The following is a 20,303-nucleotide window of genomic DNA, read 5'->3' on the forward strand; positions in this document are numbered from 1 at the left end:
GGCCAACTATAAGTTATACTTGGGTTTTCAACTGCATTGAGGGTCAGCACTCCTAACCCCTGTGTTGTTCAAAGATCAAATGTATTTTGTTAGGACTTTTTGCATTTAAATTTGTAAGGGGATGTTGGTCTGTAGTTTTCTTGTCATGTCAGTCTATAGTTTTCTTGTGATGTCTTTGGCTTTGGTATCAGGGTAATTGCTAACATCATTGAATGAGTTAGCAAGGGTTCCCTCATGCTCCAGTTTGGGGAAGAATTTAAGAAGGATTTGTGTTTGTTCTTCTTTAAACCTATCACTCTTGAGGCCATCTGGGTCTTGGTCTTTCTTTGTTAGAAGTTTTTAGATTACTAATTTAATATTTCTGTTAGTTATAGGTCTATTCAAATTTTCTGTTTATTATTATTGAGTCAGTTTTATGTAGTTTGTATGTTTTTAGAAGTTTGTTTCATTTAGGTTATCTAATTTGTTGGCATACAGTTGTTCATAATACTCTATTATAATTCTTTCTGTTTTTGTAAGGTTGGTAACTGTCTCTGTTTATTCATGATTTTAGTAATTTGAGTATTTCCTTTTTTTTCTCTCTCTCTCTCTTGATTGTGTACTTTGCTTCTCCCATATCATACTTCCTCTTTAGGACAGTTCATAACAATGACTCTTAATAATGGCTACTTGTACTTAAGGTGGTTTTCTGTTTATAAAATTAATTTTTCATGGCTGGAAAAGCAGCTGCCCCTTGCCTATTGTGCCCCCTTGCCCATTACACAGCACACGTTCATGGGGAACCTGGTGCTAAACCACTCATAGACGACCTGCTTCTGGGTTGGTGTTTCTTACATAGCAGAGCAGCTCCGTCACTGTGATCTATTTAAAGTCAGCCCTTGACACAAGGTATAAATTTTTAAAAATAAAGGGTAATTTTTTTCTAACTGATAGAAACCTTTTAATTGCCTTTAAAATGTTTAGCACATATTATGTGATTCCTTTTTTATTCACAGATATTTTCCAATTTATCCCTGGATGAGCGTTGCCTTTCTGCATCATTGGTTTGCAAGTACTGGCGTGACCTTTGTTTAGATTTCCAGTTTTGGAAGCAGCTGGATCTTAGTAGTCGTCAACAGGTATGGATTCTAATTCTAAAGAAACACTCCGTTTCACCTACTCAAAAAGTATCTTTTTCCTCCTCAGAAATTACTTCTTTTATGTTGTAGTTTTTCAAGATAGTTCAAATATTCGTAATCTATTTGTGCTTTAGTAATTTTTTTTTTGAATTCAAGTTGAAGCTGGGTTCCTATGATGAAGAGTGTATTTTTAGTTTGGATTGGTAGTTTTGGGTTGCTTCTTAATCCTCTTTGTCTTAGTCTTCTTTGCCCTCCCAGCCCGGTTTTTACTACCTTTAAAAAAGGTTATTAAACTTTTCATTTTTTGGAGGAGTCATTTTATGAATATTAGTTTAATAGTAGAAAATGATGGCAGACATTTATATAGTACTGCTGATGTGCCATGTGCATACTATTTTGTGAGCTTTATATGTATTCATTTGATCAACAACCTTATGAGTTGATACTATCATTATCCCTATTAATATATTATTATTATACTTTTAGTAATAGTATTCTTATAATGTTATTATGTGTGAAGAAATGGAATAAGATAATTTATTTTGTTTTAATTTTCATTTTAATGAATTTTCCAATCCTCCCCATTGCCAGACAGCCAATGTGTTTATATGGTGGCGTAAATTAGGAAAGAAGATAGTTAATACTGCTTATTACAAACAATTTGTTGGACTTGTTAAATTCTTCCCTTAAACTTGGTTGTCAGTACTTGGCATTGGAATCATAAAAAGATATTCCATAAGGATAGGATTTTATTAGACTACTAAACCCACTCTAAATCCTTCCATGATATTGTTAGTAGCGCTGTGCTGGTTTAACAGCTGGCTTTCAAAAACAGTTGAACTAAGAAAAAGCCCTGATTATATTTTCCAGTTTTTGTTTTGTACAAATTCTCTTACCATGACCAATTTCAAGCTACTAATATGATATCGCTGAATGTAGTGATTTCACTGATGTGGAAAGTGGTACATACTATAGACTTGTGATTTGGTACCAGCCAACTCCAACACACCACTGGTAGCACCACTGGTGTATTTATAACATATGTACTTTAAACAAAATAAGCAAGTTCCTAAGTATTTGTGTGTAAGTTTTCTTTTTGTTTTTCTGCCTCATTGGTAAGAGGTTAAGACATTTATAGAATCAGTCATTTATTTGGTTGGGTTCATGAAATTTGTGTCCGGGGGAATGCTGAATATTTAGTTAGTTGTGGCTAGTAGATGGAGAGAGGTAATGTGAAGTAATCCATTGGCTCTTTACTTCATTAGTCTTGGATGTCTGAGCTATCTGTTACCAACTCAGACTAAGCATAGCTTTTCCCCTCTCCTGGTAGTTAGGGCTGGAGATGAAAAAAGAAAAAAAAAAGAGAGGTATGCCGTTTCCAACAGCATAAACAAAGGTATTTTCAACCTTGGCTCTTATTCCTTGTATCCCTCAACACTCCAGTTCTTTCCTTCGACCTTTCTAAATTTCATCATGTGTATTTTCTCTCATCATTATTTTTACACAAAAGACGGATAATGTTAACTCTCTTCTCTTTTTTTTGGAAATATGATTGGGCAGGGAATATGCAGAGGTTGGTTTTTAAAAATTGTTTAAAAAATTGAGATGGCCATAAGTTTTTCACCAGATGTATTTTAAGGTTACTTACATTTAGCTTTGAGTCTTCTGAGAAAAGCTTTTCTTTTAATGGACTTTTGTATGTAGTCTTTGGTGTGCTGATATCCAAAATAATATATTGTCTAAGCTGTGGTTTTAGTTATATGTAATATATAATGATACAAGTAGTAAAACAATTGAAATTTATATACTTTGGTAGGTATCATCTAATATTAAGTGTGAAAAGTCAAGATTCATGCATCATGATGGCTGATATATACTATTTGTTGGGTTAGAAACAGAACCAACTCAAAATCTCAATCCAGTTTTGTTTGTGGGGAGTTTTGGTGAGTTTGAAGATTTAATTACAATGTTTTCCTAATAAGGATAGATTTTTAGGCTTTTAATGAAAACTAACACATATATTATCACTTGGTGTTTTCTGATACCAAATGTATGTTTTTTTCCATCCTAACAACAAATTCTTTGATGCCAACTGGATGTCTAACAATTCAGTTCAATTCTGACTTTAACTCCTGGAGTTAGTACAGACCTCACAAGTTAAGGGCTCAGTCTCATAAGACTGTCCCCACTTCATGTGCCAGTCACAAGTCCTAGGAGCCACCTATACTTTTGAGTGACTAGCTGTAAATTTGGAAGTTCCCCTAGCCTCCTCCTTAGGTGTGATAATTTGCTAGAATGATCAGAAGTCAGGAAAATACTATGTTTACTGATTTATTATAGAGGCTATAGCCCAGGACCAGCCAAGTGGAACAGATGCATAGGGCAAGGTATGGGGGGAGAAGGTATGAAGCTTCTATATCCTCTACAGGCACATCACCCTCCCAGCACTTTGATGTATTCACCCAGAAGCCCTTCAAATCTTATTGTTCAAGAGTTTTTATAACCCAGTCTCCAGCTCCCCTCCCCTCCCAGGAAATCAGAGGATGGGGTTCAAAGTTTCCACCCTCTAATCACATGCTGTTTGGCCTTTCTGCTGACCAGCCCCCATCCTGAAGCTATCTAGGGGCCCCAGCTTAAGTCATTTCATTAGTATAAACTCAGGCATGGTCAAAAGGGGCATGTTAAAAATAACAAAGGACATTCCTATCACTCAGGAAATTCCTGGGACTTTAGGGACTCTGTTCCAGGAACTGGAGACAAAGACCACATATATATATTTTTTTGTTATACCACAGTTCTTATTATGCTTTAATATTAAGTAAGAAAGTTTTCTTTTGATTTTGGTTTTCATGCTATAATCTAATTATTATATTATTTATTGGGGAAAATTTAATATAAGAATAGAAAGTAAGTTTCTACTTTTAGCAAAGTTTTAAATTCATTGCTTTTCTTCTCCCTTCTCATAGGTCACTGATGAATTATTGGAAAAAATTGCATCAAGAAGTCAAAATATAATTGAAATCAACATTTCTGATTGTCGCAGTATGTCTGATACTGGCGTGTGTGTTCTAGCATTTAAATGTCCTGGACTTCTTAGGTATACAGCCTACAGGTGTAAACAGCTTTCTGACACCTCTATTATTGCGGTTGCCTCTCACTGTCCTTTACTTCAGAAAGTTCATGTAGGCAACCAGGACAAACTTACTGATGAAGGACTCAAACAGGTAAATTTTAGCATCTATAAAATGGTTTTGCTTCTATTAACTTAATATGTTTTCTTACAGCAATACTTTGAAAGATTGCTATGTTAAAAGTAATGCTCAGAGACTAAAATAAGTCATCCTTTTTATATATCCATGAATATTTGGGTTAGTGAACCATAGTGCCGTGGCTATAATTGATAAATTAACTTTTTTGTGTTTTTTAGTAAGTGCCTGAACTTCGACCAGCCATTTTATTAATTTATTCTTTTGTTACTTAAATTTTGTACCAAATTTTGCTTTTGGTAATAACAGTATGCAGTTTAGGTCAGCATGAAATTTAAAAAAATTAACTTTTAAATCCTCTTTTATGTTACTAGATGACATGCTTACGTGTGTTAAAATATCTTAGTTAAGGAGTATAAAATGAAGAAAAAGATGGTAATTACCTATATTAGGCACAATAATTGGATTAACTATAGTATCGTGTATTGTTTGGTTGATTCACTTTCTTTGGAAATAGTGTTTAAAATTTCTTGTCTCAGAGTGGATATGAATGGATTCATATGTGTGCCAGTCCCTGAATTTGTGAATATTCTGAATATTTAGTAATGTTCCCTCTGTTGTGCTAGGCACTTTTTGTATTTTTATATTTAATCCTTGGAAGAAGTTTGTGGAAATAGTTGATATTAAATTCATTTTTTAAAGGACGAGATTAAGGCTTAGATTAAGAAACTTGCCCAATGTTTAGCAGGTGGTGGACCTGGGATTTGGAGCCTGGATTCTCCAAAGCCCTACCATCGTATAGTCTTTTCACTTTTCCATGCCAATAGACTGTACTTTTCTAGACCTCAAATAAAGGAGCCCGCTCCCTGAGGGCAGAGACTATGCATATTTACCACTCTACCCACAGTGCCCTTGTCAAACATTTGTTGAAAGAAAGAATTAATTAATAATTCCACTCAAGAACTTTGTCAGAACTGTATTTTAAATTTAGGATTGAGATGAAGTCCTAATATTTCCCAGTAAAAGCAGAGTATCAGTAAAGTCCTAGATTTGAGTCTGATCTGAGATGAAGTCAGAAATAAGATGAAGATCCTTAAATTTATTTATTTATTTAAATATTTATTTATTTCTGTATTTGGCTGCACCAGGTCTTAGTTGTGGCACATGGGATCTTCGTTGTGGCATGAGGGATCTTTTTAGTTGCAGCATGCAGGATCTTTTAGTTGTGACACATGGGATCTTTTAGTTGTAGCATGCAGGTTCTTAGTTGCAGCATGTGGGATCTAGTTCCCTGACCAGGGATTGAACCTGGGCACAACCTGCATTGGGAGCACGGAGTCTTAACCACTGGACCATCAGGAAAGTCCCTAAAGATCCCTAAATTTAAACATTACATATGAATTAACTGAAAGCTCAGTATTAGATGAAACTTGGAAAGACTATCCTAAATAGTACTAGGTGTGTCAATCCAATTTATGTGTTAAGAATCTACAGTTTATTAGGGAGCCTATTTTGTCTGCAAAGGCTAATTGTGCAACAACAGTCTTACCTATTGTAATATTTGTCCTGATCAGTTTCTGCTATGTATAGGATTATTCACTAGCAAAGCATTTTATGAAGTTCTTAAGTCTACAAATTAATCTTTAAGGTAAATTATAAATTTTATAGACATGGCATGATTTTTTTGTGTTAGAAATTTCCCAGCAAGTTATACTCCACAATGAAACATTTTAAAAAGTCTATGTATTTATTAGGAAAAGGATTAAATTTGCTATACACTTAAATATGATATAACACAAATAAGTTCCAGTTGACCATAGTGCCAAGGGTGTTTCTCATAAAAATAAGGCAGTATTTATGGGTGAAAAAGAGGGAAACTAAAAAGTTCTTTAAGGAACAGGACTTATTAATATGCCAGTTAAGTTTTATGAATTTAATATTTACAGCTTTGAGACTAATTATGTGAATCTTCCCTAGAATGTGAGGTATTTTGGAACCTATTAATTTATGATATGGATTAGATGTTTGTTTTAGATTTTTATGGTTTCTTTTAGCCTCTTTCTTCTGATGGAATACTGTGATGGTGTAGTGGAAAGAGAATGGCTTTCACATATACACAAAATAGGAGTAAAAGGTTTATGAAGCAATATATAGCCTTATGAACAGTGCAATTGATATTTTCTATTCTATACCATTATGTTAAGTAAATGTTGATCTTGATCCACTCAGTAAATTAATTTCATGACCCAGTGATATTTGATAAGCTCTGCAGTGGACTATATTACACTTTTAGTGAATTAACAACTGAAAAATATAAAAGTTTCAAAAGACCTAGGATGGAACTTTCATAATTGATGAATTTTCCTGGTATTTTTTTCTTTTTTACTCATAAAAATAGCAATTGATTGAAATGTTGATTCTACAGATCAAGTTGAAAGGTTTGGAAAGCATGGACAGAACTAAAGGAATTCAAGAAAATGATGCATGAACAAAATGAGAATAGCAATAAAGAGCCGGAAAGTATAAAAAGGAACTAAATAGGAATTTTGGTGCTGAAAAGTACAATAACTGATATAAAAAATTTAGTAGAAGGATTTAGCATCAAATGTGAGCAGGCAGAAGAGAGACTTAGTGAACCTGAGTAGGACAAATGAAATCATCATGTCTGAGGAGCAGAAAGAAAAAAGAATGAAGAAAAGTGAAGAGGTCTAAGGGACCTGTGGGATACCATAAAGTAAAGGGAGAGAGAAAGAGGCATAAAGAATATTTAAAGAAATGATGGCCCAAACTTCCCCAGTTTGGTGAAAGACATGAATCTGTACATCCAAGAAACTCAGTGAACTCCAAGCAGGATAATTTCAAAGATACCTACATTAAGACACATAATAGTCTGATTGTCAAAAGCTAGAGCCAAAGAGAGAATCTTGAAAGCGACAGAGAAGTGACTCATAGCATACAAGGGATCCTCAATAGGATTGACAACTGATTTATCATCAGAAACCATAGAAGCCAGGAAGTAGTTGGCTAACATATTTAAAGTGTTGAAGAAAAAATGTAAACCAAGAATTCTGTATCTGGCAAAACTGTTCTCCAAGAATGAAGGTGACATTAAGATATTCCCAGATAAACAGATACTAAGTTCGTTAGTAGACCTACCTTACAAGAAATGGTTAAAAGAGTCCTTCAGGCTGAAATAAAAAGATACTAGATGGTAACGAAAGCCATATAAAGAAAGAAAGAACATGAGTATTTGTAACTACATAGGGAAACATGAAAGATAGCTTTATTGTATTTTTGGTTTCTAAGTCTTTATTTTTTTCCTATATGATTTATAACAGTATTATAAATTATAAACAGTATTATAAATCTTTGCTAATGGGCACATAATGTATTATAAATCTTTGCTAATGGGCACATAATGTATCATCTGTGATAATAACCATATAAAATAGGAGGGATAGAGATGTACAGGAATAGGGTATATACTATTGAAACCAAGATGGTAATGTTCAAATAAGGTTATTATAAGTTTAAGATGTTTATTGTAATCTCTGTGATAACCATTAAGAAAATAACTAAAATATACACATGAAAATAATAGGAAGAGAATCAAGTGGTACACTGCATAAAATCTACTAAATTCACAAAGTGCAGTAATGGAGGAGCTGAGGAACAACAATAAAAAAATAAAACATACAGTAAATAAATAGCTAAATGGTGGAAATGATTCCTTATCACATACTTTGAATATAAATGGATTAATTTCTCTAATTAAAAGGCAAAGATTGGCAGACTTGAAAAATTAACCATGCATATAAAGTCTAAAAGAGACTCATTTTAGACACAGTGAAGTTGAAAGTAAAAGAATGGAAAAAAATATTCCACTCAAATACTAATAACCAAAGAGAGCTAGGGTGGCTCTACAGACAGTCCCCAGCTTATGATGGTTTGGCTTACCATTTGTTGACTTTACAATGGTGTGAAAGCCATATGCATTCAGTAGAAACTGTACTTCAAATTTTGAATTTTCATCTTTTCCTGGGCTAGCAGTATGTGGTGTGATACTCTCTCATGATGCTGGACAGTGGCAGTGAGCCACAGCTCCCAGTCAGCCATGCGATCATAATGATAAACAACTGATACACTTCTAACCACTCTGTACCCAGACAACTGTCTTTTTCACTTTCAGTGAAATTACATAAGATACTCAACACTTGATTATAAAACTGGCTTCATGTTAGATGGTTTTGCCCAACTATAGGCTAATATAAGTGTTCTGAGCCCATGTAAGGTAGGCTAGGCTAAGCTTAGCTGATGTTCAGTATATTAGGTGTATTAATACATTTTTGACTTATGATATTTTCAACTTACAATAGGTTTATCAGGATGTAAGCCCATTGTAAATTGAGGAAGATCTGTATTATTAGAAAAAAAAATCAATTTCAAGTGAAAAGAGGTTGCAGGAAACAATGAAGGTCATTATATATTGATATGTTTCAATTCATCAGGAAAAGATAGTAATTATAAACATATATGACCCAAATAACACAGCCCCTAAATACATGAAGCAAAAATGGAAAGACTCGAAGGGAAGAAAAGACAGTTTTAAAGTTGGAGACTTTAATACCCTACATTCAGTAATGGAGAGAACAGCCAGAAAAGGATCAACAAGAAACTAGTGGACTTGAACAATGCTGTAAGCCAGTTATACGTAATAGATATATACAATAGGCTACACTCAACAACAGAAGAGTGCACATGGAATATTCTTAAGATTAAACCATATTTTGGACCAAAATAACAACTTTTAATAAATTTGGGAAGACTGAAACCATACAAGTATCTTTTTTGACCATAATGACATGAATCTAAGAATCAGTAACATAAAGAAAACTGGAAAATACACAAATAAGTGGAAGTAAAACAACATACTCTTGCACAACGAATGGACATTGAAGAAATTGTAAGGAAAATTAGAAAATATCTTGAAATGAATGAAAATGAAGACACAGTATACCAGAAATCATGGCAGTGAAAATAGTGTTCAGAGGGAATTTACTGAATTATGATGTTCTCTGGGTATATGCCCAGCTGTGGGATTGCTAGGTCATATGGCAACTCTATTTTTAGTTTTGCAAGAAACCTCCATACTGTTCTCCATAGTGGCTGTGTCAATTTACATTCCCACCAACAGTGCAAGAGCGTTCCCTTTTCTCCACACCCTCTCCAGCATTTACTGTTTGTAGATTTTCTGATGATGCCCATTCTGACCGGTGTGAGGTGATACCTCATTGTGGTTTTGATTTGCATTTCTCTTAATAATTCGTGATGTTGAGCAGCTTTTCACATGCCTCTTGGCCATCTGTATGTCTTCTTTGGAGAAATGCCTATTTAGGTCTTCTGTCCATTTTTTGATTGGGTTGTTTGTTTTTTTGATATTGAGCTGGATGAACTGTTTATATATTTTGGAGATTAATCCTTTGTTGATTCATTTGCAAATATTTTTTCCCATTCTGAGGGCTGTCTTTTCGTCTTGCCTATAGTTTCCTTTGCTGTGCAGAAGCTTTGAAGTTTCCTTAGGTCCCACTTATTTATTTTTGTTTTTATTTCCATTACTCTAGGGGGTGGATCAGAAAAGATCTTGCTGTGATTTTTGTTGAAGAGTGTTCTTCCTATGTTTTCCTCTAGGAGTTTTATGGTGTCTGACCTTACATTTAGGTCTTTTATCCATTTTGAGTTTATTTTTGTGTATGGTGTTAGGAAGTGTTCTAATTTTATTCTTTTACATGTATCTCTCCAGTTTTCCCAGCACCACTTATTGAAGAGGCTGCCTTTTCTCCATTGTATATCCTTGCCTCCTTTGTCATAGATTAGTTGACTATAGTTTATCTCTGGGCTTTCTGTCCTGTTCCATTGATCTATATTTCTGTTTTTGTGCCAGTACCATACTGTCTTGATCACTGTAGCCTTGTAGTATAGTTTGAAGTCAGGAAGCCTGATGCCACCAACTCCGTCTTTCGGATAGGGAGTTTCTATTTGAGGTGATGAAAAAGTTTTGGAAAAAGTGGTATTGGTTCCACAACACTGTGAATATAATGTCACTGAATTATACACCTGAATATGGTTAAAATAGCAATTTTCATGTTATGTCTATTTTACCACAATAAAGGAAAAAAGAAACATTGCTTGTTTTTAGATGCTGAATTTCTGTGAGATAGAAATGTCAGTCTCATCTAAACTATCTTTATATATTCTAGTGATATTTAGTCAACTAAGTAAAGAGCAAGTGTGTAACCTTTATGAGCATCTACCATGGGTCAGGCACTGTTTATATATTCTAACTATGTGTTCTCTTTTGATTCACAGACAGTCTGTGAGATAGGTATTATTTCATTTTTGTAGATGAGGAAGCATTTCCAGAGAGACTGTCAGTAATTTACCTGAGGTAAAGTAATAAGTGATACGGCTGGCATTCATATCCAGGGGTATCTTGAGTTCATACTCAATCCACTTAGCTCATTTCCTCCCCTTTCCAGATGACAAGACACTCATTTTATCCCTATAATGATAATTGATATTTATTTGAGACTGAGAAACTAGACAACTTGAAAAGCTTTCTTTATCAAAATGTGTTTATTTAGGTAGTTTAAGAATGTTTTGAGTATTCTGTTTCTAAATTAGCATCACAATTTGCAAAGGAAAGTAAATATATTTTGGGTGCTTTTATATGACAGGCACTGTATTTTGTGCTTTCATATTTTGTTATCCAATTTAATGTTCACAGCAGCACTGAGGTATTTCAGGATGAAAAATTGAATCTTTTGGAAGTTAAGTAACTTGTCCAAGTGCACATAGTTGGGAAGGCATGGAGCCAATATTCTCATTCAGTTTTGCTTGATCTCTGAATCTTGTCATGTGGGATCATATCTAGGATTTTAAGCTGGAATTTCCAGTTCAATGACTAGAGAGAATATTTTCCATCTGTAACTGAGAGTATTGAGCCTTCATGTAATTCAGGAAGGCTGCTTTCTGGAAATTTATCTTTATAGTATTGAATACTTCTAAAAAGTTCTCTTCACATGACTCCTAATGAATAGTGTTCTAATAGCTTCCTTCTTTACCCATTGATAATAATTAATGATGTAAAACATTTATTTAATATTTTTATATGCTTTGCGGTGTGCCAGTGAGCATTTATATTTGTGTTATTTTTGTTTTTAATCTTCTCCACATCCCAGTGAGGTATAGGTAGGCATTGTTATAATTCAGCATAAGCCTTCTTACCTAATAGGCCTGAAAATGGAAGTTGGTTAGTTAACTGGAAATCAGTTAAATGATAGAATCACAAAAATCAGTATGTACTATAAACATTTTAATTAAAAAATAGTATATAAATGTAGATTCATTAGTGAGTCTTTTGATATGGGTCAAGACCTTTTTCTTGAGTTAGAGATAGCTAGTTAGAGTTTGACTTCATTTTACTTAAACTGTAACAATGATGTGGCACCCATGATTTTCAGTTTTTTGTTTTTTAATTGAAGTGGGATAGAGACTTGCTGCTTATGAAGGATTATGAGTGCAGCTTGTTTTAGAATATGATTTTCCCAATATTTTGTAATTTCATAGTTGTCACTGAAAACTAATTCATCAGCACTTTTTTATCGCTTGCTTTCATTGAATGTAAAACATTCAACATAAATTTTTATAGCAAGAGCTTCTTTTTCCTTCTCATTTAAGTCAGTTTACTTAATATCTCATGGAATTATGTTATAATAATTGCAATTAGAAAAAACAGGTTTGGAAAGAAACATCACTTCCTTTTGACTTTTTTTCATCTCAAGTTTTGTTGACATTTGCTGTTTCAATGAGTTGATATTTTTTTCTTTTACTGTAGTTAAATGTACATAAGATTTACCATTTTAACAACTTGTAAGTGTGCAATTCCAGTGGCATTAAGTATGTTCACACTGTTGTATAACCATCATAGCTGTATTCTAAATTCTAATTAGCGTACTTTCTGGGCCTATTCTAGCTTCCTCATATAAGTGGAATCATACAATATTAACTCTTTTGTGTTTGGCTTATTTCATTTGCATAATGTTTTCAGTGTTCATTTATGTTGTTGCATCTATCAATTTCATTCCATTTTATGGCTGAATAATATTCCAGTGTATACATAAACCACATTTTTTCTACTCATCTGTTGATGGACTTTTGATAGCTTCCCATGTTTTTAAAGTTAAGTTGTAAAAGTTTTAATCACAATAGTTTAAATTTTGAAACATCAATAATAAGTAACAGATGTTTTTGCATAATGGTGCTAAAATAGCATTTTTGCTGGTTTTCTAAAAAATAAAAAAATCTTTTCAGTGTGTAACAAATTAATAAAGTGCTTATTACCATGTATGTTCTGAATTTTCATTTACTCTGAGCTTTAATTATACACCATGCTGGTACAACTAAAAAATAGTATTGGTACATATTTGGGGAGCTTATGTAGCATATTTTCATTGTATTAAATGGAATGTTCTTTAAATGAGGCAAAGTTAAACAATATAAATCTAGAGAAAAGATTCAAATTTGAGTCCTTAAAATGGGTCAGATGTGTAGCAATTTGAAAAATATGCTTTGCCTTCTTTCATATCTCATTGTCCGTGCTATTCTACTGAAAATGATGAAACTAATGAATCAAATTATGAAATTGCCATTTTTATGATTTCATAAACATGAATGGTTAGCATAGTTGGGTAAAGTTACTAGAAGATATAGATTCGGTTTTCTTCACTGTTTTCTTTTGCATGTGTATAATAGTGACAGTGGTGACATATTGGGAATGGAGAGTAGAAGAAACAACTTCCCTCTTCTGTTGAAGATGGCATATCTCATGTTTTAAAAATATGTTCTTAGTATTGGTTTTGAGCAGCTTTCGTGTGACATTGGAAGACCTACTAATCTTATTTTTATCCCAGTGGGTTCCATGTTCTGGTTTCAGTTATCTAGATTCTTTGTCGAAGTATACTCTTTGTAAGGTGTTTGTTTTATTATAAAAATAACCCAGTAACAACAGATGGCTTGTTAAAACAAATTCTCTTTTGTAAATTTTCAAAGGTGGTGTACAAAATTTTAATTAAATTTTGAGATGCTGGGAAAATCACTGCCAAATATTTTATAGAAAAATTTGAAAAATAACTTTGGAGTTCTTCAGCAAAATTGTGAATAATCTTAAATGATTATTATAAAGAAGAAAAGAATAAATCAAAGACAATCCTTTTTATATTTATTTACTCTAGTTCATTTGCAGTTCTCATCACTGTCGTGTGCTAAAATGAACCATGGATTAATAGGTGGATGGACTGGCTTCATTTAAGTGATAAAGTGGCTACTAACACCCTTTCCATTAAATGCTTTCCTTTAGGGTTGACTGCTGGGTGCCCTTGACACATTATGAGTTAGAGGAGGGCTTCTATTACTATCCATCTGACTTGTACCTCTCCTAGGTAACCAGATATTGGACTTCTATTGATAAAGATTCAAAACCTCTTAAATGACATACTGGGGTTCTATGTCTTAGGTAACTAAGACCATTTACTTGGTGAAGAGTGAGAGGATTGTACCTGGTATGAGTGTCAGGTGCAAACAGCAATGAAGGACAGGCTGGGTGTGAATGGAGGGGTGTGGTTGGAGCTGAAATTTCATAAGGTTGATAACCTCCTTTACTTGGAAGGGCCCTCAGGCAGGAGTTTTCCAGTATCCAACCAAGGTGAGTGGTGATATGCATCCTGTCAATATCAACCATATAGGTACTCTTATTTGATGATGAATAGTTATTATTTCAGAACGTTCTTTGGTAAAGTAGAAAGTATTATGGAGGTAATTTTGAGGTGTTAGTAGGTTCTTTAGGTGTATTGAATTTTTGCTGGGATAAGGTAAGAGTTAATAGGGGTAAACTGTTTACTTGATATAGGAAGCGATCACCTGGCTGGCGCACTAAGTGTTGAGGTCTCTTTATTGCTCAATATCTGAATAAGTTGACAAATAAGACACTGGAATAGTGTCAGAGGAAAAATATCAACCTTATTACACAGAAGGGCTAGACTGGGAATGTTGCTTAGAAATAGAGTTAAATAGGCTTTTAACTCAGACGCTGGAGTTTGACCAGTGGACCCAATCATCATCTACTAGGCTGGACCAGCAGTGTCCTGCAAATGTAGAAGTAGATGCTTGCTCCCTGTGGGCAATTTGTTGTCAAGGGGAAAAAGGATAGAGATGAACTGAACATGTTCAGCTTATTAAATAAAAACTAATCAGTGTAGAGACCAGAAGTTAAACCAGTTGAACTCCTTCCAGAAGAAGGAAGTAGCAGAGAAGATGCATTTCCCATCTATGTCTGTATATATTTTCTTGATTTATCCATTTTAGATCATCTATGGAAAGATGAGGATTTTGCTCACTTATCCTTTTCTGTCTCCTATCCCACCATCGTCTCAAAATAATCCTGTTATGATTTTGATTAAGTATTCAGTATTTACATTTTGTAATTATATACCTGCCTTTTTTCCCTCTGAAATTTTGTTTTTATTGGAATGAATAAATGTCTTTTTGTCCTCATTTTGTTTACTTAGTTTTTATATCTTAACAGTAATGGAGTCCACAGCTTTCCCTCAGTTGCTTTAGTATACCTGTATGTATTTACTTAGTCAAATTTCTTTTCTTTTTAAATTAATTTTTTATTTTTTGTTTGTTGGCCGCACCATGCAGCATGTGGGATCTGAGTTTCCCAACCAGGGATCGAACCTTTGGCCACCCCCCCCCCCGCCCCCAGCGTTGGAAGTGCAGAACCTTAACCACTGGACCACCAGGGAAGTCCCCCAAATTTATTTTCTTAAAGTAGACGGCAGTCTGGACTTCTTGTATATAAGTACTCTTGCATTAATGCTCATCTCAGTATTTTACTTTCACCATTATTCTTAATGTTTTCCTCATCTTGCTGTTCTGTTAGATGTCCTATTACCTAGATGTCATGTCTTCTTTCTCTTCGTCTATTCTTGTGTTTTGTAGAGCACAGATTATAATAGCTTCCTGATAAAGAATATATGGGAGGTAAATCTTTCATCTGAAAATGTCTGTATTCTAACCTCACACTTAATTCTTAGTCTGAATCCTGAGTACAGAATTCTAGGTTTGAAATAATTTTCCTTCAAGATTTGTTGGCATTGCTCTGTTGGTTTCTTTCAGTGTTGTCAAGAAGTTTGATGCCCTTTTTTATCCTTAATCCTCTGTATGAAGTATGTTTCTCACTAGAAGTCTAGAATATTTTTTTATACCCACATTTGTGAAATTTTATGATGATTTACCTTGGCGTAGGTCTACTTTTGTCATTTGTGTTGGACATATAAGTGAGTCCTTTTAGTCTTGAAGTCCATATCGTTTCATCCTGGAACATTTTATAGAATTATTTCTTTTAATTCCTCCATTTTCACTGTATAAACTTTCACATCATTCCCACATATTCAAGAGTGTGCTTCTCTTCTCAGCTGTGCATGGCATACCCCAAAGACCCATGGTTTACTCCCCTCAGTGGACTCCAGTCTTTTGCTGTTGTGGGAGGGTGGGCAGGGGCAGGCTCTGCAGAAATGGGGAGGTGATCTGAGTGGTTAACTACTTCTTAAGTAGACTTTCAAGAATCCTGGTGGTTTTAACACCAGCCTCGCCCTCACGGCCAGACATATGTGAGCTTATTGGGAGTTTTGTAGTGATTATCATGTTGCTCTTCTGCTTTCCCCACTATTGGCTTTAGATTCAGCTTTCTTGGGTCTAAGTAACATGCCATTGTATGTTTGTTCTAAAAAATATATCTGCAACTTTAATGCATTATAAGATCTGGTAGCAGATCTAATAAACATGATGAATGCTGATGAACAAAAGTTATATTTCAGTGTATCTGCAACAGCAGTAATGTTATGTGAAATTATCTTTGATTTCTGTTGTTTACAAAGTCACACATGCTGCTAAACTACTGTGATTTTCTGTTTAATAAGTGAAGGAAAGGCTAAAGTTCATTTGCAGAGTAGTAAGAATAAAAATGTACTTTTTTTTTTTCTCATCCATTTTCATGGAATCCCTGATTTCCACTTGTGGACCCAATGTATGTATGTATGTATTTATTTTAAATTAATTTTTATTGGAGTATGGTTGCTTTACAGTGCTATGTTAGCCTCCACTGCATAACAGTGTGGACCCAATTTAGAACTCTTGAGTTAAATAGAACATGGTTGTGCATGAGACCATAATCATGGTTTCTTCTATTTGTCCATTTTTCAAAGAGGCCTCTTTACAGAGAATAAGTCTGATCAGCCTTTTAGTTCATTCGACACATATTTACTAAATATCAACTAACTGTAAGACACTGGGCACCAGGCCTACATTAGTTAAACAAACCTCTGTCTTCATGGAGTTTACATTTCTAGTGGAATATATAATTGGTTTTAGTGTTACCTAGATTAAAATAAAAGGGCTTGTATACATCACCATCCCTGGAAAAATAACTGAAATTGAACATCTTTCTGATAATATCATTACTTTACTTGAAACAGAGCTTGAAAGTTTTTATTGCAAAAATATTTATTTTTAAAAAGATGTGAGAAGATCGATAGAAAAGAAAAAAAGAACAGTACCCATTATTGCACTGAGAAGTAACCACTATAAACACCCTGGTGTATATTTCATCTCTTTTCTATGTACATGTGTATATTTAAATGTGTATATGTATATTTGAATATGCCTAATTTGTGTATAAAAATTGAATTGTATTATAAAAACATGTACAGTTTTCATTTTTATTTGTCAAGTGTTTACTTCATTTTAATGGCTGTATAATATTCAATTTTATGAAAACACCATAATTTATAACTTTAGGTTTTCTGTATTTTACTGTTTAAAAAAAAATCCTTGTGCTAATTTCTTGTAGCTAAATCTTACCAAACACCCGTAGTTAATTATCCCAATAGTCTGTTATGAGTAATTTTAAATATATGGAAAATTTGGAAGAGTTTTACAGTGAACACCTGTATACCCACTATGTAGATTGTATAATTAACATTTTAGTATGTTGACTTTACTATGTATCTGTCCAATTATCCATCCCTCTTAAATTTTTTGGTGAATATTTAGAAGCTGAGTCATATAATTTTCAGGCAAATTTTATAAAATTTTTTCGTTTATGCTAACTAGCTCTCCATGAAGATTTTTAGTACTAATTTACACTCCTACCAATGGTATATTAGCACACTTTGAACCCTTGCCAAACTGGATTTTATTGTTTTAATGTAACTTTTTAGATAATTTTTGATATATAGGTTTTTTACTAAAGTTTCTTATTTTATCTCTAAGATGACTCTCTTTATATGTAATACTCATAAAACAACATTTATAGTTTGCTTTGATCTTCTAATTTCTACTGTAGAGTTTGAAAATAAGTTATGTAATTTGTTCTGTTTTGTACTTAGTGTTTTTTAAAGGGAACATTGTACCTGTTCAGTAACTATTTAAGGTACACTTGAAATTTCAATCAGGAAATCACTAGTCCATTTTTTTTTTTTTTAGTTTATGCAGTAAGTGTGTAAATAAGTATTAACTAGAATATTGGCTATAGCATATTCAGTCTTTTTTCTCTTTCACAGAGTAAATGAGAGAAAAATGATACTACTGGGGCAATCAGAACTAGAAGTAGAATTTCATGAATTAAATATTTGTTCACTCACTGGACCTTTGTCTCACTTCTTGGACCTTGGTTTTATTCCTTGGACCTCTGTTCCACTCAGTCTAACACTGTAACTGATGAAAAGACTCATGAGAAATAAAGATATGAATTTGAAGTGTTAAGGAAACTAGGCACCTAGGTGGGCATATAGTGTGAGGCAGTTGAAGCAAGAAAATAATTAGAAGGTGAAAAGGCTTATACAACACTGTTTTAAATGATAGATTGCCTACATTCTATTTTAAGAGTAATTTATAAATAACTATTTAACTTTGGAATGGCTATTTAAAAAAATTATGTGGAAATCCCACTAGAAATATGTTATCCTTGTTATTTTTGGAGCATTCAGCCAAATCTCTTTGTTTACAGCTGGGCTCAAAATGCAGAGAACTCAAAGATATTCATTTCGGCCAGTGTTACAAGATCTCAGATGAAGGCATGATCGTCATAGCTAAGGGCTGTCTGAAATTACAAAGAATATACATGCAGGAAAACAAATTAGTAAGTACCTTTTACCATCCTCGTGTTTTTCATTTTGTTTCTAACTCTTGAATTCCTTATAACTTAGCTTATAAATTTTTTTCTGATTATTTTCTTTCGGTGGTTTAGAGGCAGATTCTACTTAAAAGCAAGAATCTTCTCAAAAGAATGATTTTTATAAATTGATTTTATAACTGGGTGCGTGTGTGTGGTACTTACATGTTAAAAGTTATTCATTAGCATGTGCTAATGTGTTTTTTTCTAAACTCTTACAGTGGAAAAAATTAATTGGAAAAAATTCAGTTTGGCTGCCAAACATCAGTATATAGTTGTCATTCCTTCTGATTCCCCTAGGGATTGTAGTAATTTTAGATAGTTAGGACTTTTAATATTCAGGAAGATGTACGCTTGTGAAATAGAGCCTTTCACTTAGTATGGTGTAAAATGGGATTCAGTAAATTGAGAAAGATAATCTTGTTTTTAGGTAGTTACATAGATTTTATACTATATTTTAAGCACATGTGTAGGTAACTCATTTACACATATTGTATTTTATTTAAAGCCATGTGATTTTCTCTTATTGAGATATACTTTATATATCATAAAATTCACCTTTTTGAAGTGTACAATTCATTGTTTTTTAGTATATTCACAAAGTTGTGCAATCATCATCACTTATTCTAAAACAGTTTTATTACCCCCCCAAAGAAGCCCTGTGCCCATTAGCTGTCACTCTTCATTCCCCCTTCCTCCAGCCCATGGCAACTGGTAATCTACTTTCTGTTTCTATGAATTTGTCTGTTCCAGACGTATCATATAAATGGAGTTACACAATACGTGGTCTTTTGTGTCTGCCTTCATTCACTTATACCGTATTTTTTCAAAGTTCATTTGTGTTGTAGCATATATCAGAGCTTCATTCTTTTTATGGCTGAATAATATTCTAAATCCATTTAATTTTTTTTTAAGAACTTTTATTGAGATACAGTTAACAGACAATAAACAACATATATTTAGAGTGTACAGTTTGGTATCCCAATCTCCCAACTCATCCCCCCCCCAACCCTCCCCACTTTCCCCACTTGGTGTCCATGTGTGTGTTCTCTATTTCTGCCTTGCATTTCCTTTTTCATAGTTGTTAGTATTTGCCTTATGTATTGAGGTGCTCCTATATTGGGTGCATATATATTTATAATTGTTATCTCTTCTTCTTGGATTGATCCCTTGATCTTTATGTAATGTCCTTTCTTGTCTCTTGTAACATTTTTTATTTTAAAGTCTATTTAATCTGATGTGACTATTGCTACTCCAGCTTTCTTTTGATTTTCATTTGCACGGAATATCTTTTTCCATCCCCTCACTTTCCTTCTGTATGTGTCCCTAGGTCTGAAGTCGGTCTCTTAGAGACAGCATATATATGGGTCTTGTTTTTGTATCCGTTCAGCCAGTCTGTGTCTTTTGGTTGGTGCATTTAGTCCATTTACATTCAAGGTAATTATTGATATGTATGTTCCTATTACCATTTTCTTAATGGTTTTGTTTTTGTTTTTGTAGGTCCTTTTCTTCCCTTATGTTTCCTGCTTAGAGAAGTTCCTTTAGCATTTGTCCTAGGGCTGGTTTGGTGGTGCTGAATTCTCTTAGCTGTCACTTCTCTGTAAAGCTTTTGATTTCTCCATCGAATCTGAATGAGATCCTCGCTGGGTAGAGTATTCTTGGTTGTAGGTTCTTCTCTTTCATCACTTG

The 20,303-nt window shown here is 33.6% G+C and overlaps 1 protein-coding gene across 3 annotated transcripts in view; it reads left to right on the plus strand.

Moving 5' to 3' along the window:
- The window catches only part of FBXL17 (F-box and leucine rich repeat protein 17), a 477,514-nt gene that overhangs the window by 11,317 nt on the left and 445,894 nt on the right, over nucleotides 1–20,303 (plus strand). For all 3 annotated transcript variants that reach the window (XM_057737826.1, XM_057737814.1, XM_057737820.1), the window contains exons 2-4: nucleotides 996–1,118; nucleotides 4,085–4,342; nucleotides 18,450–18,581. In XM_057737826.1, coding sequence (XP_057593809.1) covers nucleotides 996–1,118; nucleotides 4,085–4,342; nucleotides 18,450–18,581 — 513 coding nt within the window. The remainder of the gene's footprint in view (nucleotides 1–995; nucleotides 1,119–4,084; nucleotides 4,343–18,449; nucleotides 18,582–20,303) is intronic.

The sequence above is a fragment of the Hippopotamus amphibius genome, chromosome 1, assembly GCF_030028045.1.
Source record: "Hippopotamus amphibius kiboko isolate mHipAmp2 chromosome 1, mHipAmp2.hap2, whole genome shotgun sequence".
Classification (NCBI taxonomy): Eukaryota; Metazoa; Chordata; class Mammalia; order Artiodactyla; family Hippopotamidae; genus Hippopotamus; species Hippopotamus amphibius.